This window comes from Macaca fascicularis, chromosome 14 (assembly GCF_037993035.2).
Source record: "Macaca fascicularis isolate 582-1 chromosome 14, T2T-MFA8v1.1".
Taxonomy (NCBI): Eukaryota; Metazoa; Chordata; class Mammalia; order Primates; family Cercopithecidae; genus Macaca; species Macaca fascicularis.
The window spans coordinates 117,199,243-117,223,283 of NC_088388.1; the positions used below are offsets into that span (position 1 = coordinate 117,199,243).

A 24,041-nucleotide genomic window follows, 5' to 3' on the forward strand; every position below is an offset into this window, starting at 1 on the left:
AGATGAGTCTCTGAGTGGGAATCCAGCACTCTCTCCCTCTCCTTCCCCACCACCTCCACCCTCCTTAACGGAAAAATAAAAGGCGTCTGCACCTGCAGCCCTGCTGAGGCCCCTGCTACCCACACTTGCAGCAGAGGGTGGAGGCTCTGGGTTCTTGCCTTCTCTCTAGGGCTCCAGCCCGAACGGGGATGGGCGGAGCCAGTCTAGCTGCTGCACAGGCTGGCTGGCTGCTAAGGGCTGCTCTGTGCTTTTGCCAGAGGACAGAGACTGACATGGAACAGGGGAAGGGCCTGACTGGCTTCATCCTGGCTATCATTCTTCTTCAAGGTAAGGGCCTACTAGGGGTCTGGCAGCCTGGGGAAGGGCTCAAGGGAAGAGCCCATCACTAGTGAGACAGGAATATTGGGATCCCTAACCTTGAGCCTACCTCTGCTGTCACCTTAGAGTTCAAAGAAGGGCAAAATGGAGCCTCTTAACTGTTCTCTGCTAGAGAGAAACAGTGTCCCGTGGAGGAGAGGGAATCCTTGTCTCTGAAAAATGCAAACAGAGTACTTCACTAGCTAAAGAGAGGACCCTGTTACCGCCATCTTAGATTTGAACGCAGCCCAAAAGGGCATAGGCCAGGAAACTAAAAGGAAAAAGTATATGTTCCCTACTTCAGAGCTGGGGGTTAGCAGTCGACCTATGAAACGTCCATTCACTCAGTTGGGCAGTTAGCCAACTGGTCAACAAAGATGGGTGAGATCCTAATATGTGATATGCCATGAGGAAATAAAAATGAATAAAACACTTATGCTCTACAGAACTCACAGTCTCATTGGAGAGATTAGTTTTCATGGTGCCAGACTGAGTGTATGGTACAGCATAGGTGCCTGCATGAATACTCCGTTGGAAATATCCAACAGGAAGTGAATGAACTGGGTTGATGCCTGGAGTCTGGACATACTGGGAAAGTTAAAACCATGGAATTTGCTGAAGTCACATAATACTATATGAGGAAGATGGGGCTGAAGATGGAACAGTGCGAGCACCAATTTTAAGGGGCAGTTAGAGAAAAAAAATTCCAGGAAAGAGATAAAAGGCGAATCAAAGAGCTGAAATAATCAAATGTATGCACTACCTTGGAAACCAAGGGAGTAGAGAGCTTCTAGAAGGAGAGAATTACCAAGAGTATAAAATGTTAAAGAGAGCCCACTAATATAAGAATATATTTAAAAGTTTAAGTCTGTGGGATGTGGCAGAATATGCACCATGGGTGATTTAGCACAGTTTCAGTAGGGTATTGAGAGTGGAAGCCAAGTGAAAATTGGTAGAAGGTGAAGGTCAGGTGATGAGGTCAGCAAGTGTAGACTATTCTTTAAAGAAATTTGGATGAGGAGGGAGAATAGACTGGGTGGTAGGTCGAGGAGGAAGTAGAGTCTAAGAATAAATGTTTCTGAGGGTGAGAGAAACTTGAGCACATTTCTAAGCTAAAGGAGAAGATGATGAGTAGAGCAGGGTCCTGGAGTTGATGGTGGAAAGACAGAGTCAAGAGTGGGGTCAAGAGCACAGAAGGGAAGGCAACGTTACCCTCTAAGACCGGAAGAAAGGAAGTGCAAACGGTGCTGGCCACAGATAGGTTTATACAGGGAAAGGAAGCTAAAGGAGAAAGGACAATAACAGCTTCCATGTTCTAAAAAAATCCAGGTGGGAGGCAATGCCACCTACAGAAACTGAGCTGGGTGATGGCCGGTTGGGAGACTTGAAGAGGACAGTGAGAGTTTAGAATAGAATTATTTCTGAGAGAAATGGGAGGAAAAGTCAGCTAAAGACAACACAGGTTGAGGAGCAACTCTCAAGCCTAGGTGAGGTGGCTGCATATCGTGGAAAGAGCATTGAGTTGAGCAGTAGAAAACCTGAGCTCTGGATCCAGCTTGGGCACATAATGAGCTATGTGTACTTGAACAACTCCTCCACTGTCTGGGAGTTCTCATGTCAGCCAATCCAGAAATGTGGCAGGGATGGGCGTGGTGGCTCACGCCTGTAATCCCAGCACTTTGGGAGGTCGAGGCGGGTGGATCACCTGAGGTCAGGAGTTCGAGACCATCCTGGTCAACATGGTAAAACCCCATCTCTACTAAAAATATTTTTTAAATTAGCTGGGCATGGTGGTGAGTGCCTGTAATCCCAGCTACTCAGGAGGCTGAGGCAGGAGAATTGCTTGAACCCAGGAGATGGAGGTTGCAGTGATCCAACACGGTGCCCACTGCACTCCAGCTTCTGTGACAGAGTGAGACTCCGTCTCAAAAAAAAAAACAAAAAAACAAACAAACAACAAAAAAAGAAATGTGGCTACATGACGTCTTAAGTCCTAAAAGGAAACCTCACTCAGATATGCAACATTAAAAGATGTCAATGGGCCAGGCACAGTGGCTCAAGGCTACAATCCCAACACTTTGGGAGGCCAGGGAGGGAGGATCATTTGAGCCCAGGAGTTTAAGACCAACCTGGGCAAAATAGGGATACCCTGTGTCTACAAAAACTACAAAAATTAGCCAGGCATGGTGGCATGCACTTATGCCAGCTACTTGGGAAGCTGAAGTGGGAGGATTGCTTGAGCCCAGGAGGTCGAGGCTGCAGTGAGTCATGATCGCACCACTGCACTTCAGCCTGAGTGACAGAGAAAGAAAAAAAAAAAAAGATGTCTCGAAAAAAAATTTTTTAAACTATGTCAACGATCAGTGCAATCTCCTTTCCTGAATCCAATTTAGAATGAGGGGTCTCTGTTTTCTCTCAGTCTTCTGACCAGGTGGTCAGGAGAATAACTAGTTAGAAACTTATTTATCTGTTTGTCTTGCTTTTTCTCCCATTTGCTCATTTATTCATTTGCACATTCATTCAACAAATAAAGTTCCTACCATGTTCCAGACACTGCACTGGATACTATTCAAAGATAATCCAGCTCTGCATGAGGTTCTAAGACGGTTCACTTCTTTTATTTCCATTATACTTTGACTCATGACCACCTCTCCCTATCACACACACTCCACCTCTAGCCACACTACCTCTCTTGTCCTTTTTCAAAGCTGTATCTTATTCAGCTATTCTTTCTACTCAGAATGCCTTTCTCTGTCTGGTACATTCCTGCTTACTCTTCAGGGCCCAGACAAATGTCATTTCCTCTATTAAGCTTTCCCTGACCCTCACCCTTGGTCAAAATTAATAGCTTCTACCCTTTTTTCATATGCAGTCATATAAGCACTAAAAGATAATGTATATGTTCTATTAAATTAATTGCATATATGTTTTAATTTTTTCACTTCGTCATAAACTTTGGAAGCAGCAGTTGATTCTTCATATCAGCACTCTTTTCTTTCATAATATCTAATTATTTTAGGTCATAATAGTGCTCGTTAAATGCTTGGATTAAATCTAATTGAATTGAATCCAAGTGCCAGATCTCTGTAGTATGTCTACCACGCAACTCTACTACCCTAAGGTTTGTTTGTTTGTTTGTTTTTGTTTTTTTGAGACAGAGTCTTGGTTTGACACCTAGGCTGGAGTGCAGTGGTGCAATCTCGGCTCACTGCAACCTCCACCTCCCAGGCTCAACTGTTCCTTCCACTTTAGCCTCCTGAGTAGCTGGGACTACAGGTGCATACCACTATGCCCGGCTAATGTTTTTGTATTTTTTTGTAGAGACAGGGTTTCACCATGTTGCCCAGGCTGGTCTCTAACTCCTAGGCTCAAGCAATCTGCCCACCTCAGTGTCCCAAAGTGCTGGGATTACAGGCGTGAGCCGCTGCTCCCAGTCAACTCTGAGTTTTGAGACAGATTTGAGGACTAATTGAATAGCTAATTTCCCTGGGACATCCAGGGTTTCTACAAGAAAAGGATCACCAAGGCTGAAGATTTTATAAGGAACTCAGCCTAAAGGCTTTGGATAGTGCACACCCACTCCTTGCCAGGGCATTAGCTGCTCAAAGAGCAGAGTGTTCTCGACTGGATAGGCAATATCCTTACTTACATATACTACAATACAATTCTGATGCTAACCCCCCAAATTAGTGTCAGACCCTACAGGTTAAGAGCATGGTTCCCAACCAGATTGCCCTCACTTTAAATGCCAGCTACAAGTTCAGGGGACCCCAGACCACTCACACTTCTGACAAACTGCCTACAATCTTAAGGATTCCCATGACCCTTCTCATTGATATTTTGCTAGAATAACTCACAGAACTTAAGAAAGTGCTGTGCTTCCTATTTCAGTTTTATTAAAAAATAACATCAGAACCAGCTAAATGAAAAGGGCAAGGTCCAGGAGGGTCCTGAACACAGAGCCTCATGCTTTCTCCCCATGGAATTAGAACACATCACCCCCAGCACTCTCCCACACTCTGCCAGCACATTGATGGGTTCACCAACCAGGAAGCTCCACCAAGTTTTTATTGAGGTATCTTTACATAGGCATGATTGATTGAATCATTGACCACTTGACTGATCTCAATCTCTAGGTTCCCTTCCTGGGGCTAATACCACTAGTTTCCAAGCTGCAATCCTCTTACCATATGGCTGGTCTTGACCAGCACCATCCTTAGTCATTGCCATGGCATAAACTCAGGTATGGTCTAAGGGTCCACCACAGATAACAAAGCCACTCCTGTCACTCATGAAATTCCAAGGGTTAGAAACACCCTCCCAGGATACCAGGACAAAGATGAGACAAATTATTTATTATCACCTTGAATTCAGCTGGGTGATCTAGTCTACAATCCAGATAACTAAGTATGGATACTATCATTTTCATGGATTTGGATCTTTCTTCATGTTGGCCTTAAATAACCATGGAAATACTTCAGGGCATCTGAAAAACTCCATGCCCAGCTAATACTCTATCTCTCTTCTGTCTTTACAGGTAGTTTGGCCCAATCATTTGAAGGTAGGAGAAATGGCTTCTTTCTATACTCAGACTCAGAATATTGATGGAAATTTGGCTTCCTACAAGAGTAGTCCTACATGAGCAAACAGTTTAGAATGAATGAAAAGATGAGGGTAGATAGGTGATGTCACTATTGTCAACCAAATCAGTGACCTGACATAACCTGCTCTGGGCAGCTTGCCTGTAGCTAAGCATTTAACTGGTCTCTTACAGGAGAAACAGGACCCTAGTAGCTAGACACATCTCAAATTGTGACCCATGAACCATCAGGTTTTGGCATCACCTGGGATCCTGACCTCAGTCTCTGTCAATCCTTCTCTTTATTTCATGTATTCTGCCCAAAGTGATCTCATCATCTGGTACGCTGTTAGCAGTTTCTTACCTGTATAATACCTTCCAAATAACATGCCCCCAAATCCCAAAGTTTTACCCCTGCTAATTACAGCAATGTCTCTTTTATACTTCATCCCCTGACGCAGATATTGGCGTCACCTGAGAGCATGTTAGTAATGCAGAATCTCCCCTCCCCAGAACTACTAAATAGCACCTGAAATTTTAACAAGATCCCCATGTGATTCATGTGCACATCGAAGTTTGTGAAACGCTACTCTAATGATCTCCTGGTATGCAGAAGCAGGGAGAATTTCAGAGGCAAGATCCTTAATGGAACCATGGCTTTTCTCATTTCAGAAAACCGCAAGCTTAACGTGTATAACCAAGAAGATGGTTCAGTACTTCTGACTTGTCATGTGAAAAACACAAATATCACATGGTTTAAAGAAGGGAAGATGATAGACATCCTAACTGCACATAAAAATAAATGGAATCTGGGAAGTAATACCAAGGACCCTCGAGGGGTGTATCAGTGTAAAGGATCAAAGGACAAGTCAAAAACACTCCAAGTGTATTACAGAAGTATGTAATCCCCTTTGGTCTGTTTGTCCTGAAATTAATCAGTATTTGCTGCTCTGGTGAGCTTTTTGTCTGGAGTGAAAGTGGAAATAGATCCTCAACAGTGAGATTATCGCTGGTTCTCTTAATTTCAGCTTGCCTCTTTTGAAATACTATAAGATACTTCCCTCGCCCTCTTTGAAAAAGCACAGCCAGTCCTGTAAAACTTTTTTACCTTTGGGTGGGTTCCATGCATTCGAGCAATTCAGCACCTTCTATAAACTGAGTTGAATGAAGGGGTTGGGGAGACAGGGGCGATCATGAGGTGAGCAGCAGTGAGGACTAGAGCACAGTGGAGCATGAAGAGCATCTAGTCTTTGTTCCACATACTCCACGGGCTTCCCCAGGAATCCTGGGGGACTGAGGAACATCAAGATGCATTGAGTTTTGGCGCAAGGACCTTCCCTTGCCCTGCCACCCACAAAGGAACAGCCTGCTGCCCTCCACAGGGGCATTATTGCTGATAGGCAGGAGAAAAAGATCCAGGAAAAACAACTTTCACACCCTGAAGGTTTGTCTCCTTTTCCTCACAGTGTGTCAGAACTGCATTGAACTAAATGCAGCCACCATATTGGGCTTTGTCTTTGCTGAAATCATCAGCATTTTCTTCCTTGCTGTTGGGGTCTACTTCATTGCTGGACAGGATGGAGTTCGCCAGTCAAGAGGTAAAAGAATGCTCTTGGCCGGGCGCGGTGGCTCAAGCCTGTAATCCCAGCACTTTGGGAGGCCGAGAAGGGCGGATCATAAGGTCAGGAGATCGAGACCATCCTGGCTAACATGGTGAAACCCCGTCTCTACTAAAAAAATACAAAAAACTAGCCGGGGGTGGTGGTGGGCGCCCGTAGTCCCAGCTACTCGGGAGGCTGAGGCAGGAGAATGGCATAAACCCAGGAGGCGGAGCTTCCAGTGAGCTGAGATCTGGCCACTGCACTCCAACCTGGGCGACAGAGCAAGACTCCGTCTCAAAAAAAAAAAAAAAAGAATGCTCTCAGATGAGAGATGGGACCACCTGAGACCCTCAGCTTTCCTCCTACCATTACGTACCCAATAGAAGAGACTGAGTTGGTGCCTCTTGCTAATGTGCATAGTTGGGTGAGGCTGTATTTCTTTGAGACAGGAGAAAAGGATACTTGGTGTTATCACAGCATGTTCACCTGTCTCAAGATACGACTCCCTCTGATTTATCCTCTGTGTTAAAAAAAAAAAAAAAAAAAAAAAAACCGGCTGGGCACAGTGGCTCATGCCTGTAATCCCAACACTTTGGGAGGCCGAGGTGGGCAGACCATGAGGTCAGGAGATGGAGACCATCCTGGCTACCATGGTGAAACCCCATCTCTACTAAAAATACAAAAAATTAGCTGGGCATGGTGGTGGGTGCCTGTAGTCCCAGCTACTCCAGAGGCTGAGGCAGGAGAATGGTGTGAACCCGGGAGGCGGAGCTTGCAGTGAGCCGAGATAGTGCCACTGCACTCCAGCCTGGGTGACAGAGCAAGACTCCGTCTCAAAAAAAAACAAAAAAAAACTATTTTAAGTAAATCCTTACGTACGGAAAAGTGAATCACAAGCATACAGCTCAAAAAAAAAAAAAATTCACAGAGCAAACACACCCATGCAGTCAGCACATAATTTAAGAAAGACAATATTACCAATGCCATGGAAGCCCTCCTGTGGTCACTTCCAGCCACTACCCATCCTCAAGAGTGAGCATTGTCCTGACTTCTAACAACAAGGATTAACTTTGCTTGTTTTTGTTCTTTATGTAAGTGGACTCATATACTAAGTATTCTTGTGAGTAGCTTCTTTCACTCAACAACGTGATTATGTGCTTTATCCATACTCGTGTGTATATAAAACTCTTACTGTTATTCAGTATTCTATTTTGTGAATATAACCCAATTTATTATGCATTCTACCTTGTGTGGATTCTGTTTCTTTTTTGTGCAGCTTCAGACAAGCAGACTCTGCTGCCTAATGACCAGCTCTACCAGGTAAGGGGATGAAGAATAAAAGAGATATTGCTGTAATTAGAGGGGGTCAATCTTTGGGATTGAGGGGCATGTTATTTGGAAGATCCTATACAGGTAAGAAACTGCTAACAGCATACCAGATGATGAGATCACTTTGGGTAGAATAGATGAACTAAAGAGAAGGATTGACAGAGACTGAGGTCAGGATCTAGTGAGCACCAGTTGAAGAATACACTGAGAGGGACACACAAAGAAACTCTTGACAGGCCGGGCACTCACTATAGACAGGCCATGGCTCACGCCTGTAATCCCAGTACTTTGGGAAGCCAAAACAGGCGAATCACCTGAGGTCAGGAATTCGACACAAGCCTGACCAACCTGACGAAACTCTGTCTCTACTAAAAACAAAAAAAAAATTAACTGGGCGTGGTGGTGCACACTTGTAGTCCCAGCTACTCAGGAGGCTGAGGCAGGAGGACCACTTGAACCCAGGAGGTCGAGGTTGCAGTGAGCTGTGGTTGCACCACTGCACTCCAGCATGGGCAACAGAGCAAGACTCCATCTCAAAAAAAACAGAAAAAGAAAAAGAAAAGAAAAGAAAAAAGACAGAGCCTCCATCTCCTTTTCCTCTTTCCATCCTCAGGACCATGAAGTACTACCCACTCCAAACTCTCACATATAAAAAGCATTCAATAAACATGCATCAAATTAATTAATAGAGGATGGAAAAAATGACCTTATGACTGTGCTGTCCTTTCCAGCCCCTCAAGGATCGAGAAGATGACCAGTACAGTCACCTTCAAGGAAACCAGTTGAGGAGGAATTGAACTCAGGACTCAGAGTAGGTGGGTTCTTCAATGCCAGTTCTAATAAAGGACCCTTGCATCAACTGCCCTCCCAATTGCTTCTAAGTCTAGCTCCCTTCCCTAAGTGGCTATAAGGATCAGACTCTGGGGATCAGGGATTGGGAGGTGGTTTGGGGTACTCTTTTCTAAAAATTCTGGGGCCATACTGATTGTCTTGGCCTAGGAAAATATGAATTTTAAGTATCTGTAAATCCTGTCAGAGCAGGGCCTCAAGCCATAGAGATGCTGAATATTAATCTTAACCTACATTAAAATTTCTCATTATCTATACCATTAACATTTTAGGCTAATAATTATTTGTGATGAGGGGCTAACCTGTGCATTGTAGGAGTTATGGAAGCATCCCTGGCCTGTCTCCACCAGATGCTGGTAGATTGTCCAGTGTGACAATCAAAAATGTGTCCAGACGTTACCAAATGTGTCCAAACATCACCTTCAGGGCAAAATCACCCCTGGTTAAGAACCACTAACCTATATTAACCTTCCAATCAACAAGTCAATCTGTCAGAAGTTACGATTCAATTAATCTATCTGAGGTTTCTATCAGGAAGACAGGGTTGAAAGCATTATTTGGTTTTTTTGAACCAATTGCAATTTTTCTTTTTTTAATCCAGGTGTTCTCCTTCTATTCAGTTCCCAGAATCAAAGCAATGCATTTTGGAAAGCTCCTAGCAGAGAGACTTTCAGCCCTAAATCTAGACTCAAGGTTCCCAGAGGTGACAAATGGAGAAGAAAGGCCATCAGAGCACATTTGGGGTTTTCTCAAATAAAATAAAAATAAAAACAAGTATGGTGTTTCAGAAGCGCCACCTATTGGAGAAAATTGTAAAAGAAAAATGAAAAGATCAAATAACCCCCTTGATTTGATATAATTTTTTGTGTTGTGATTTTTATTTCATTTTTGTATAGACCATAATTCACATGGCTCAAATATTGAGTGAAAGATCTCCCTCCACCACCATCCCCTGCGACCTAGTTGCCCTCTTCAGAGACATACTGTTTCTCTCTCTCTCTTTTTTTTTTTTTGAGACAGTCTTGCTCTGTCACCCAGACTGAAGTGCAGTGGCACCATCTGGGCTCACTGGAACCTCTGCCTCCTGGGTTCAAGCGATTCTCCCGCCTCAGCCTCCCGGGCAGCTGGGATTACAGGCGCCACCACCACACCCGGCTAATTTTTGAATTTTTAGTAGAGCCAGAGTTTCGCTCTATTGGCCAGGCTGGTCTGGAATTCCTGACCTCAAGTGATCCGCCCGCCTCGGCCTCCCGAAGTGCTGGGATTACAGGTGTGAGCCACCACGCCCGATCTTAAAACTAGCTCCTTATATATCTCTCTGGAGGTATTCTAGGCATATATGAGCACATTCTCAAATACATACTGTCCTCCCTTCCCCTATCTTTTAGACAAATGATATCAAATTATACATCTTGTGAGATTATTGCATACCATTATATGAAGAACTGCTTTTTAATACAGCCATATTGTACAAATAGACTATGATTTGTTTAACCCATTATCTATCAATGGATATTTAAGTTGGTTCCAATCTTTTGCTCTTACAACAATTCTGCAATGACTAACCTTGTGAAATATCATTTTTAAAAATAATTGCATTGAAGCATAATTTACATGCCATTAAATCCACCCGTCTTAAGTGATTTCACCTGTTCTCAAAAAGTTTTAGTAAATTCAAGTAATTGTACAACCATTACCATAATCCGGCTTTAGGACATTTTCTTTTCTTTTTTTTTTTTTTTTTTTTTTTTTTTGAGATGGAGTCTTGCTCTGTGGCCCAGGCTGGAGTGCAGTGGTGCAATCTCAGCTCACTGCAACCTCCATCTCCCAGGTTCAAGCAATTCTCTTGCCTCAGCCTCCCCAGTAGCTGAGACTACAGGCACGCGCCACCATGCCCGGTTCATTTTTTTGTGTATTTAGTAGAGACAGGGTTTCACCATGTTGGCCAGGCTGGTCTCGAATTCCTGACCTCAAATGATCTGCCTCCCTCGGCCTCCCAAAGTGCTGGGATTACAGGCGTGAGCCACCGGGCCAGGCCCGTAACTGTATTTTAATACAGCCAGTCTATGGGTTTAATATGGTATTTTATTATGGTCTTAATTTGCATTTCCCTAGAGACTAACCATGCTGAGTATTCTTTCATGTGTTTATTAACCATTCATATATTTTTAGTGAAATGTCTATTCAAATCTTTTGCCCATTTTTAAGTTAGCTTATTTGTCTTCTTTTTTTGCATATATTTTTGATATAAGTCCTTTATCAGATATATGATTTGGAAATATTTTCTACCAATCTATGGTTTGTTTTTCTTAATGGTGTCTTTTGAAGAGCAAAAGGTTTGAATTTTGAAGTACATTTTATCGATTTTTTTCTTCTATATATTGTGCTTTTGGTATCATGTCTAATAAATCTTTACCAAACCCACAGTTACAAATATTTTCTCCTGTCTTCTTTTTATACTTTTTACAGTTTTACAGTTTTAGCTCTAACAATAAATGTCATTTTGAACACACATAAGTCTATTTGTAACCAATACAAATAAATTGAATTTTTGGACACTTGTATTTGCATTTTTAATTTTATTATCTATTGCCAAATTTCACTTTATAGCAGTTGTAAACACAACACACATACACACAAGTATATATATATGACACAAGTGTGTGTGTGTATATATATATACACACATATATGACAGGGTCTTGCTCTGTTGCTCAGGCTGGAGTGCAGTGGCATGACATTGGCTCACTGCAGCCTCGACTGCCCAGGCTCAAGCAATTCTCCTACTTCAGCCTCCTGAGTAGCTGAGATTTCAGGCATGTGCCACTATATCCAGCTAATTGTTTAATTTTTTTTTATATAGAGACAGGGTCTCACTATGTTGCTCAAGCCAGTCTCAAACTCTTGGGGTCAAGTGATCCTCCCACCTCATCTTCCCAAAGTGCTGGGATTACAGGTGTGAGCTACTGTGCCCAGCCAGGTTGTACCAATATATACTACCAATAACAATAAACAAAAGTGCCTGCTATTCCACACATGTTCCAACAGTGTATTATTAACTTTTTGAATCATGCCAACCTGAATGGCCTCTCACTATAATTTTAGTTTACATTTTTCTTATTAAAAATTGGAGGCTGGGCGTGGTGGCTCACACCTGTAATCCCAGCACTTTGGGAGGCCAAGGCGGGCGGATCACCTGAGGCCAGTAGTTCGAGACCAGCCTAGCCAACATGGCGAAACCCTGTCTCTACTAAAAATACAAAAAATAAGCTGGGTGTGGTGGTGGGTACCTGTAATCCCAGCTACTCAGGAGGCTGAGGCAGGAGAATTGTTTGAACCTGGGAGGTGGAGGCTGCAGTGAGCCAAGATTGCACCATTTGCACTCTAGCCTGGGCAACAAGAGTGAAACCCCGTCTCAAAAAAAAAAACTGGAGTAAACCATTTGTTTTTCCTTCTCATGATATGTAAGTTCACATCTTTGGTCTTTTTCTTACTGACTTACACTAACCCCTTACATATTTGGGAAACTAGGTCTTTTGTGATATTAGTTGCAAGTCTTTTTCCAACTTTATGTGTTTTTTAACTTTGCTTATGGTTAGTTTTTCATGCACACTTTATAAATATTTGCATGTAGTAGAATTCACTGGTCTCTTATGACCTCTAGGTTATGTTTCATTTTAGAAAGTCTTCCTCCATTTTAAAATTATCCTTTTTTAAAAGTTCCCCCATGAATTCCTCTAGCATTTTTATGGTTTTATTTTATGCATTTACATCTTTGACCCATCTTGAATTGATGTTAGCATCAGATCTAATGTAGTAACCAACTTTAAATACAGATAGTTACCCAGTTATTCCAAAAATATTATTGAATTATTCATCTTGTGACCATTAATTTTAAATGCTGTTACAACCCAACTTACCAGATTATAAGCTCCAAGAAGGAAAAGACTTACATTTTTTCACTACGGTATCTTTAGGAACTGTAACAGTGGTAGGCACATTAAGATTGCCCAGGGCTTTTTGTGTGTGTGTGGTAAAACATATATAACCTAAAATTTACCATTTTAATCTTTTTCTTTTTCGTTTTCTTTTTCTTTTTTTTTTTTTTTTGTTTTTTTTTTGTTTTGTTTTGTTTTTGTTTTGTTTTTTTTTTTTTTTTGAGACAGAGTCTCACTCTGTCATCCAGGCACTCTAGTGCAGTGGCACAATCTCGGCTCACTGCAACCTCTGCCTCCCGAGTTCAAGTGATTCTCCTGCCTCAGCCTCCCAAGTAGCTGAGATTACAGGCGCACATCAACACACTCAGCTAATTTTTGTATTTTTAGTAGAGACAGGGTTTCACTATGTTGGCCAGGCTGGTCTCGAACTCCTGACTACAAGTGATCTGCCCACCTCGGCTTCCTACAGTGCTGGAATTACAGGCATGAGCCACTGCACCCAACCCCATTTTAACTATTTTTAAGTGTACCATTCAATGGTATTAAATATATCCACAATGTGTAGCCATCATCACTACCCATTTCAGAACTTTTTCATCATCCTAAACAGAAACTTGGTACCCATTAGAAAATAACTCACGTTCCCCTCTCCCTCCAATCCCTGGTGACCTCTATTATACTTTCTCTCTCAAGGAACGTGCCTATTCTGGGTACCACATATAAATTGAATCAAACAGTATTTAGTCCTTTCTGTCTGGCCCATTTCACTTAGCATAATGTTTTCAAGGTTCATCAGTGTTTCAGCATGTATCAGAACTTCATTCTTTTTCAAGGCTGAATAAGTCATCTGTAGCTATATACCATATTTTGTTTATGCATTCGTCTGTTGATGGACATTCTGGGTTGTTTCCACCTTTTGGTTATTATGAATAATGCTACTGTAAACATAGGTATACAAGTATCTAAGTTCCTGCTTTCAGTTATTTTGAACATCTATGTCAAAGCAGAATTGCTTGATCACATGGTTATACTATGTTTAACTTTTTGAGGAATCATCAAACTGTTTTTCCAAAAAGTCTGGACTATTTAACGTTGCCATGAGCAATGCACAGGGTTTCAATTTCTCCACATCTGCCAACAATTACTTTCCTTTTTTTATATATAATAGCCATCCTAGTAGGTATTACGTTTTATTCTCATTTCCCTAAAGACGAGCGATGTTGAGCACTCTTTCATATGCTTATCCACAATTTGTACAGTTGGCCTTCCATATATGTGGACTCCATCTATGGATTCAACCAACCATGAATTGGAAATATTCCAAAACAAATTTCATCTGTACTGAACATGTACAGACTTTTTGTCATTCTTCCCTAAACAATACAACACTATTTAGATTTACATTGTATTAGGTATTATAAGTGATCTAGAGATGACTTAGGCATATCTAGGATGACACAGGAGGATGTGCATAGTTTATATGCAAATACTGCATCATTTTGTATAAGGAACTTGAGCATCCATGGATTTTGGTACCCAGGGGGTCCTGAAACAAATCCCCCACAGATACCAAGTGGATAGTTATTCTCTTGGAATGTATCTTCTTTGGAGAAATGTCTATTCAAGTCCTTTGCCCTTTTTTGAACTGAACTGTTTGGGGTTTTTTTGTTCTTGTAGTTCTTTATATATTTTAGATATTAATCCTTTATCAGATATATGAGTTGCAACTATTTTCTCTCATTCTGTGAATTTTCACTTGCACAGCGCTTTTAACTCTTGAAAATTATTTCCTTTATTATTTATGTGTATCCTGATCTCTTGCCCTCGTGATCCGCCCGTCTCGGCCTCCCAAAGTGCTGGGATTACAGGCGTGAGCCACTGTGCCCGGCCATTTATGTGTATCTCAAAAACAACCTTGTAGGATGTATACCATCTCCACTTCACAGAGAAGAAAACTGAAATCCAATCAAAGATAGCACACTCCAAAGACTGCTCCGAAGACAGCACAATAACAAACTTTTAGTTGTTATTGCTATTAGTGTCATCCCTTTGAATAATAGAGAGTAACAGAAGCTGCTTCCAAAAGGTATAGGACTGGTGGGAAAATAAGAGAGCAGACCCCCAACAGAGGTTGCGAGCAGAGCCAGGGATCACAGTTTTATCTGCCCTCGGTACGCTGGTTTCCAAAACCCAGCCTCATACTCCACACTCCAAAGTGCACTGCCAGGTGGACCCACTCCCGTCCCCACAATCCGACCCCAGGCCACTTCCTGCCACTTCCGCCCCGCCTCCAGTCCGCAGCTATACAGCTAGCGCATGCGCTGTAGGCGGATTTGCGCACCAGTCCCCCGGGTGAGCCTGCACACGGTGCTTCCGGCGCGGAGATGAACTTCCACAAACCCCGGCGCTTGTTGATGACGTAACTTCCGGTTGATGTGCTGAGTCGGAAGTGGGAACCTTTCGGCCGCTGAGATTCTGTCGTGTCGTCGCTGCTAGCCCTTCAGGCTCTGGTAAGACAGGCAATAGCTTCAGGGGACGGGGTCATTGACTTTGCATTGTGATATTTTCTGCTAGTCCAATGCCACTTAATGCCTGTTCACTCTTATCTTCTCCAAATTCCTTCTCCTGTGCTTTCCTAACCAGGCACCTTCTCTTTCTTGAACTTCGACCCTGTCTGATTTGGAACCCCTTACAGTGCCCCAGCTTCTGATGTCTCTCTGTACATTTCTGTTCCCATCTTTGCCAAGCCCCTCCTGAACAGGCCGGAGTGCTATCATTGCACTATCTTTGACTTACTTTCTCTAGAACGTGCCCCAGGCGGGTGGATCTCCCTCCTTCCTGCGAATCCCTTATGGAACATGGAAGGATCAAATATGAAGAATAGATAACAAATAGGCAGATGCCAAGAAGATAAGATTAATCGCGAGTCGTAAGCAAACCAGTTGAATGCATACGTCAGGGTGTTGACATTTCTTAAGGCAGGTGATGAGTTCACCTCAGAAAACTCTTGGGTCACTCTGCTTCATGTTTCCTTGGGTTTAGAAGACACTTCTAAAATTGAGTGACCATGGCTCATGACCTTATATTTGATGAGCCTTCCCTTTAGGTTCAGTTGTATGCCCTGAGAGCAAGCATGTGTTTAGTCTCACTGTCATTTACTGTTTTGGCGTCACGTGGAAGCCCACCTGCGATAAAATGGGATCCAAGAAGGACTGCTGTCTGCTTTTTGACTTGACATCCTTCTAGGTTGCAGATAGATGTGTTGATGGAATTTTGTTGCCACATTCGTCTGGCCTAATAGTGTTAGGTGAAACATACAACAACGAAAATTGTTTTTTAATTTATATTTTAAATTGATATTTTAATTTCTATTTTAAAATGATATATGTATTATTTACCAGGACACAGACCTTATGGGAGGATATGATTTGATAGAGCTTGATTTTGACAATCCCAGTTTTACAAAGTGTTCCAGATATTTCTGTTTAAAAACAATACCGGCCGGGCGCGGTGGCTCATGCCTGTAATCCCAGCACTTTGGGAGGCCAAGGCGGGCGGATCACGAGGTCAGGAGATCGAGACCATCCTGGCTAACACGGTGAAACCCCGTGTCTACTAAAAATACAAAACATTAGCCGGGCGTGGTGGCGGGCGCCTGTAGTCCCAGCTACTCGGGAGGCTGAGGCAGGAGAATGGCATGAACCCGGGAGGCGGAGCTTGCAGTGAGCCGAGATTGTGCCACTGCACTCCAGCCTGGGCGACAGAGCAAGACTCCGTCTCAAAAAAAAAAAAAAAAACCAAGTCTGATGTTAACACAGTTGTGTGTTCATGAGAGCTGACAATGGTCTTAAAGGATTAGTGGTACTATTCATAAACAAAGCTTGAATCAGGAGGAGGTGACAGAATTTTGTAGGACAGCTATTATAGATATAGATCTTTGCAGCAGGTATATCAGAGTGAAACTTGTTTTCAAGGAGGACATATTTTAAAAGAATCAAATCCAAAAGCTTCTAAGGATTGGTAGTTGTACCATCCCAAAGTGTCTGACAACAGGATAGTGTTGTATCTCTGTATGGTGTTGAAAATAGGAAAAAATATGTATACATATATATGTGTGTATATATGCACACACACACGTGTATATATATACACACATACATATACACATATATGTGTGTATATATACACGATATATACACACACATATACACATATGTGTGTGTGTGTGTGTGTATACATATATATTTTTTTTTGTGGGGAGGGGACAGAGTCTGACTGTGTCGCCCAGGCTCTGCTCTGGAGTGCAGTGGCGTGATCTCAGCTCATGGCAACCTCCATCTCCCAGTTTAAAGTGATCCTCCTGCCTCAGCCTCCCAAGTAACTGGGATTACAGCCTGGCTAAGGCGTGGTGGTGTGCGCCTGTAATCACTTTTAGTAGGGTTTCACCACATTGGCCAGGCTGGTCTCAAACTTCTGACTTCAAGTAATCTGTCCACCTTGGCCTCCCAAAGTGCTGGAATTACAGGCGTGACATATTGCACCCGGCCCTGAAAATAGGAGATTATAAATCCCGAGTGACATTATTGAATATTAAACAAAATATTTAGGTTTCATTTTATCAGACCTTTAGAGTGGGTGATTATCTAGGTACTCTTATTTACTTTGGTAAGTGCATTGAACAAATCTAAAGTTTGTACACAGATTTGACGTACCTGTGAAAAAGATGAGCTTAGTGAAAGGTAGGTGAGAACCTTTTTGTTTTTCACAGATAGTAGAGATGACAACAGAGACTTATTTCCATCCACCATTCTACACATGCCAAGATACCAAAGAACCAGCGTCTAGCCTGGTAGCTTGACCTTCCACTGCAACCTAAGACAAGTAGTAAAGCCCTTACCTTGAAGTAGGATCATGGTCACGGTGATGCTGTTGATTACAAGGAGTTCAGAAAGAACTACGTGTAAGATTGAAGCCATTCAATAACTACTTATTTAGGATTGTGTGATTGTGATGTATAATGCTAGACACAGAAGAGAGAATAATCAGATATGAACATGTAATCAGAAGAGCTTACAGCCTAGCAATGCAGAAGATCTGCTTAGAAATACAATGCAGAAAGTTTAAACTCCTAGTAAAAGTAGAGGTAAAATGTAGAAAGCTAGCTTCTTTATACAGTGCAACAGTATAGTATGGAGAAAGAAGGAAGTAATGCAATTTATGGTGATAAATTCTTCTTGTTTATCTTGGTAGTCTTTTTTTTTTTTTTTTTTTTTTTTGAGACAGTTTCCCTCTGTTGCCTAGGCTGGAGTGCAGTGGCATGATCTTGGCTCACTGCGACCTCTGCCTCCCAGGTTCAAGCCATTCTCCTGCCTCAGCCTCCTGAGTAGCTGGGATTACAGGTGCACGCCACCACACCTGGCTACATTTTTTTGTGTTTTTAGTAGAGATGGGGTTTCACCATGTTGGTCAGGCTGGTCTCGAACTCCTAACCTCATGATCTGCCCGCCTTAGCCTCCCAAAGTGCTGGGATTATAGGCATGAGCCACTGTGCCTGGCCTTCTTGATAGTCTTAAGAGCTTCTCTGTCATATGTGCTGTATTCCTGGCTTTCAGCTTTCTTTCTGCTTATGTGTTGCAGGTGATGCATGTCCTTTGTAATAATCTCGCCACTTTTCAGTTGTGTTTTAAAAAACATCAAACTGGTTTAGGCACTTAGGTAAATTTTATTGGTTTTTATAACTGAAAAGTCCAGACTTCTCTTTCCATCTCTCAATTCTATTTTCTAGTGTATGTTGCCTTGGTTTTAGGCTAGGCCTTTTCTAAATGGTGTAAAGATGGCAACTCTAACTTACCGGCCTAGCAACTCAAGCAGGAAAAAACACACTTTTCTGTAGGTTCAACTGAAGTCATGAAGCTGGTATTCATTGACTCTGTTAGGCCTCCATAGTGTCTTTTGCCCACTCCTGGATCAATTGCTTTGGCCGGAAAATGCTGTATTCTTTTTAGCCCAGCCAGACTTGTATGTTCATTCCTGGGGCTAGTGGGTGAAGTCAACCCCTTCTGAACTGGTCAACCTCTTCTGGATTGAGTGGAGTGGATACCCAAAGGAAAAAATGAATGTGATGTTTTAGAGAGAAAAATAACAAAAGCTCAGTATACTTTTTAAAAATACCTCTGGAATTTGAGGTATTTTAGGATGGAAGTAGAAGGGTGGTCAGCTAACAATAAGACAATTCTTGGTGGTTTTACATTTACTAGAGGAAATAATTAAACTTATGCAGTAATTACATGGGGAAAAGCCCCCTCATTAATTTCAATACTAAATATGGTATCTTTCCCTTTTTACATTATTAAGCTTGACTAAAATATACATAGCAGGCTGGGCACGGTGGCTCAAGCCTGTAATACCAGCACTTTGGGAGGCCGAGACGGGTGGATCACGAGGTCAGGAGATCAAGACCATCCTGGCTAACATGGTGAAACCCTGTCTCTACTAAAAATACAAAAAATTAGCTGGGCGAGGTGGCGGGCGCCTGTAGTCCCAGCTGCTCGGGAGGCTGAGGCAGGAGAATGGCGTAAACCCGGGAGGCGGAGCTTGCAGCGAGCTGAGGTCCGGCCACTGCACTCCAGCCTGGGCGACAGAGCGAGACTCCATCTCAAATAAATAAATAAATAAAATATACATAGCAAAAAATAAAATACAGAAGGCTAAGTGCAGTGACTCATGCCTATAATCCCAGCACTTTGGGAGGCCAAGGTGGGAGGATCACTTGAGGTCAGGAGTTCAAGACCAGCCTGGCCAACATGGTGATACCCCATCTCTACTAAAAATCCAAATAACAGTTAAATTCCTTGAAGTAAAGCTTTGAGCTGCACTGAGAGGAGACTAGACTGCCTAAGTCATTACAGCTAATTAGCCGTTAGCTCTTGTGTGGAAAAAATGGCAGAGGAGCATGAAGCAGGTGCTGAAGATGCCTCAGAATTGTCAAGAAATGTTATAAATCATCTCTTTTTCTGGTAAATAAGGGTAACTTTTTCGACCACATTAGTTTTGGGGTTTGTTTTTTTTTTTTTGAGACGAAGCCTCGCTCTGTCACCCAGGTTGAAGTGCAGTGGTGTGATCTCGGCTCTCTGCAACCTCTGCCTCCTGAGTTCAAGCATTTCTCCTGCCTCAGCCTCCCACCTCCCAAGTAGCTGGGATTACAGGCACCTGGCAGCCACCACACCCGGCTAATTTTCGTGTTGTAGTAGAGATGGGGTTTCACCATGTTGGCCAGGCTGGTCTTGAACTCCTGACCTCAGGTGATCCACCTGCCTCAGCCTCCCAAGGTACTGGGATTGCAGGCATGAGCCACTGCACCTGGCCCACACTAACTTTTGTTAACATGATCCTGTGAGGAGTCTTGCCTCAATAAACTAAAGGTAGATCAAATGTTCTTTTTTTCTTCCTTTGTACCCCTACCCCCGCTATTTCTAAGGTCTCTGTCCTTGTAGCAGTTCAAGATCCTTGTGAGCAGAACATTCATACCCTTTGTCTCTTCCCACCCTTTTCAGAGTTGTATTTAATATTTCTATGTCATGGCTTTAAAATTTCAGAAAGGGGAGAAAGCCTTTCAGGGAGCGCTGCTTATTCTTTTGTGCCACTGAGTTCCCTTGGTCTCGAATGAGGAAATGTAATCAGAAGAGTGTGAATGCAGGCTCAGTCAGCTCTACTAAACACCTTTGAGGTATATATATTTCATATTACACAGTAGACCTGACCGTTGAAATTTGTGTTTCTTCAGTATTATTTTAAGAAATCAGGTAAACAGTGAAGGTTAGATATAGCATGAAGCAAAGACCATTTAATTTTTAATGGAAGAAATATCAGTATTTTTAAGCCTAGAAATAAATAGATTGCTTAATCTATGTTAAAAACCCACAACATACAGCTAAACTGCTTCCAGACCTGATTGCCAGAGTCCAAATCTAAGACATGGCTTTTACTTAATTTATATGTAGCTGAGGAATTTTCAGCCCCAGCCCCAAGTCATAGAAGTGCCTCGTCCTCACCCCAGTGAATTAGAACTAGACTGCCAGCTTAATAATTCTTGGGAAACCCATAATTCTTGTCTTATTATTTTTCAGTGCCACATTGTTATTACAATTAATAGGTGAGTTCTCTCTTTGACTTCAATAATTCTTTCCACTTAACCTATTTTCTTAAAGGTATAGCAAATGAAAGCATATCAACAGATAAATGCATTCCAGCTGAACATGTTTTAGACTTTTTAGTTTTAGCTATCCCCAAATCAAGCCAGCGAGTCCAGCTGGTAGGTTTGTAACCATTTTGCCAAAAACATCTTGAGTTTGGGGACAGGAATTGGAAAATCTTAACCCAAAGTCTTTTTAAATGTGTTGTATTTGAGAAATGGGAAAAGAAACAACCACGGGTATATTACAGCTATTGTGTTATCTGCCCTCTTGTGTCTCATACCTGTCCTTTGAACAGCCCCTCCCCCTAGGTCTGGATGGAGGATACCTTAAAGTGAAATGACAGACCAGGAGAATAACAACAACATCTCAAGTAACCCCTTTGCTGCTCTTTTTGGCTCCCTGGCTGATGCCAAACAGTTTGCGGCAATCCAAAAAGAGCAGCTGAAGCAACAATCTGGTAAGTAGAGGAGCCAATAGCAGGAGATAAGATGACCTAGAATGGGGTCTTCCCAAATTACGTTTCTTTGAGTCCTTAATTGCAATTGGAATTTAAGTTTGGGACAAAAGTTGGTTTTTGTTTGTTTAGAGCAGAAATTGGGGTTTTTTGTTTGTTCGTTTTTGTTGTTGGTTTTGTTTTGAGTCCCTCCCCTCCCCTGTCCTCTCCACTGTGCAAAAAGAGACCAGATAACAGGTGGTTCCATAGTAACAGATGCCAGTTGTGATCCCAAAGCTGTCAGGCTGTTTTCTTTAAAAGAAAAAAAAAAATCACCTAGTAAAAGCTATTTAAATAAATGTTTTTAACATAGGACACTGAGGTGGTAAGTGTAGGTGTAGAAAGCAAGTCATGTGCAGCTATAGAAAGTAGATGTAAAAGGAGGAACTATAAAAGCTTTTTTGACCTGTAGGCAAATGAGACTTGTTCTTAAGCTCAGCACTTCAAAGGCCCTCCCAAGCAAAGTGCTTCTTCTATTCCAATGAGTGGCATCGTTTGTAGCTTAGTCCTGTTAGGACAGACTTTTAAAAAAATCTGATCCTTAGCCTTACTGTGAAAAAAATCAGAATAACATCTCACTAATCAGAAAAAATGGTTTTCTTTCTGGGACCAAATTTAAAATCAAGTCCAGCTTCCTCCTATAAGGAGCATATACACTAGAAGAATTAGGATTTTTCTCAAATATGTTAGTCTTCTGGAGATATTCACAATCTTTCAAACCAGAAATTGCTCCCCTTCTCTCTCTGAAAAGAATAATAGTGTTTTTCTTTTGAGAGAAGGAGAAGTGTTTGCATTTTCCCTTTGTTTATTTTTTTAAAAAAACATTCAGGTGCATAGCTGACTTTTGGCCTTTCAGAAAGGGCTGAAGAAAAAAGAGGTAAAAGCAAGACAGATGAGTGATTGATGCAAGGGAAAAACAAAGTCAATGTTGATTTTTTTTAACATGATATTTTCAGTCTCTGAAATCTCTCCCAGAATTCTATGATACAGGCCCAGAATGGGAAACTGGTTTAGAAGATTGTAGGGGAGAAAGCAGAGTGAAAAATAGGAAAAATAAGGAATGAGAAAGTATGATTTATGAGTATGTGGCTGAGGGAAATTTTGCCAAACAGATTCTTAGCTTCTGTCACCATTGGAGGTCAGAGAAGAACTCAACAGTATAGCAGCTGAGCAACAGAACGCTTGTCCTTCTGGCTATAAACAGACATAAATCTGGCTAGAGTTGGAAGCATTGCAGGCACATGCCCTTCTGTTACTATTTTGGCACCTCTTCGTCTTAGTTTGTTTACACTGAGTTTATCATGCCACCAGAGCCAACCTGTTTCCACTAGCAATTAGTACTTTGCCAAAACCTTTGGCTTCCTATATTGAGCTTATACTCACCACACTGAAACAACTCTTACTTAGAGAGTTTTACCTGGACTTTCAGAGTAACCATTCTGTCAATAGAGAAAAGTAGATACAGACTCATATGTGGCATATAGTGAATCACATTACTTTTATGTAGTCATTCAACATGGATGATGGGGCCGGGCACAGTGGCTCGCGCCTGTAATCCCAGCTCTTTGGTAGGCCTAGGTGGGCAGATCACTGGAGGTCAGGAGTTCGAGACCAGCCTGGCCAACATGACAAAACCCCATCTCTACTAAAGATAAAAATTAGCCAGGCGTGATGGCAGGCGCCTATAATCCCAGCGTTTTGGGAGGCCGAGGTGGGCGGATCGCCTGAGGTCAGGAGTTTGAGATCAGGCTGGCCAACATGGTAAAACCCCATCTCTGCTAAAATTACTAAAATTAGCCAGGTGTGGTGGTGGGCGCCTGTAGACCCAACTACTTGGCTGAGGCAGGAGAATCGCTTGAACCTGGGAGGCGGAGGTTGCAGTGAGCCAAGATCACACCACTGCACTCCAGCCTGGGCAACAGAGTGAGACTCCATCTCAAAAAAAAAAAAAAAATCAAAGGATGGGAGCAGATTTTGAGGACAGAAATTTTTTTTTTTTTTTTTTTGAGACGGAGTCTCACTGTGTCTCCCAGGCTGGAGTGCAGTGGCGTGATCTCGGCTCACTGCAAGCTCCGCCTCCCGGGTTCACGCCATTCTCCCGCGTTCACGCCATTCTCCCGCCTCAGCCTCCCAAGTAGCTGAGACTACAGGCGCCCGCCACCACGCCCGGCTAGTTTTTTGTATTTTTAGTAGAGAGGGGGTTTCACCATGTTAGCCAGGATAGTCTCGATCTCCTGACCTCATGATCCACCCGCCTCGGCCTCCCAAAGTGCTGGGATTACAGGCTTGAGCCACCGCGCCCGGCCCAGAAATTTTTTTTAAAAAATTAAAATAAAGGCCGGGCACGGTGGCTCAAGCCTGTAATCCCAGCACTTTGGGAGGCCGAGACGGGAGGATCACAAGGTCAGGAGATGGAGACCATCCTGGCTAACATGGTGAAACCCCGTCTCTACTAAAAAATACAAAAAAATAGCCGGGCGAGGTGGCGGGCGCCTGTAGTCCCAGCTACTGGGGAGGCTGAGGCAGGAGAATGGCGTAAACCCGGGAGGCGGAGCTTGCAGTGAGCTGAGATCCGGCCACTGCACTCCAGCCTGGGCGACAGAGCGAGACTCCGTCTCAAAAAAATAAATAAATAAATAAAATAAAATAAAATAAAAATAGAAGGAATTTCATCAATAAGAAAAGAGGAGCAAGAAAGAA

The 24,041-nt window shown here is 42.6% G+C and overlaps 2 protein-coding genes across 10 annotated transcripts in view; both read left to right on the top strand.

The window, feature by feature from the left end:
* The first annotated feature begins 200 nt into the window (after positions 1–200).
* On the top strand, positions 201–11,139 carry CD3G (CD3 gamma subunit of T-cell receptor complex). 2 transcript variants are annotated; one of them, XM_015435356.4, is made up of 7 exons: positions 201–327; positions 4,895–4,918; positions 5,609–5,833; positions 6,403–6,534; positions 7,814–7,857; positions 8,598–8,681; positions 9,317–11,139. In XM_015435356.4, exons 1-6 carry the CDS (start codon positions 273–275, stop codon positions 8,661–8,663), a joined length of 546 nt encoding a protein of 181 aa, XP_015290842.2. In that variant the 5' UTR covers positions 201–272; the 3' UTR covers positions 8,664–8,681; positions 9,317–11,139. The 2 variants fall into 2 exon arrangements, with proteins under 2 accessions (XP_015290842.2, XP_015290843.2); XM_015435357.4 differs by having other exon boundaries at positions 9,336–9,539.
* A 3,930-nt stretch (positions 11,140–15,069) lies between these two features.
* Positions 15,070–24,041, top strand: part of UBE4A (ubiquitination factor E4A) — a 41,212-nt gene continuing 32,240 nt past the window's right edge. The window contains exons 1-5 of one of the 8 annotated variants that reach the window (XM_015435785.4): positions 15,070–15,163; positions 17,422–17,613; positions 20,249–20,379; positions 20,780–20,805; positions 21,144–21,305. In XM_015435785.4, the coding sequence (XP_015291271.1) occupies positions 21,185–21,305 (121 nt within the window). In that variant the 5' untranslated portion in view covers positions 15,070–15,163; positions 17,422–17,613; positions 20,249–20,379; positions 20,780–20,805; positions 21,144–21,184. The remainder of the gene's footprint in view (positions 15,164–17,421; positions 17,614–20,248; positions 20,380–20,779; positions 20,806–21,143; positions 21,306–24,041) is intronic. The other 7 variants (XM_074015316.1, XM_015435788.4, XM_005579805.5 and 4 more) reach the window with 7 other exon arrangements.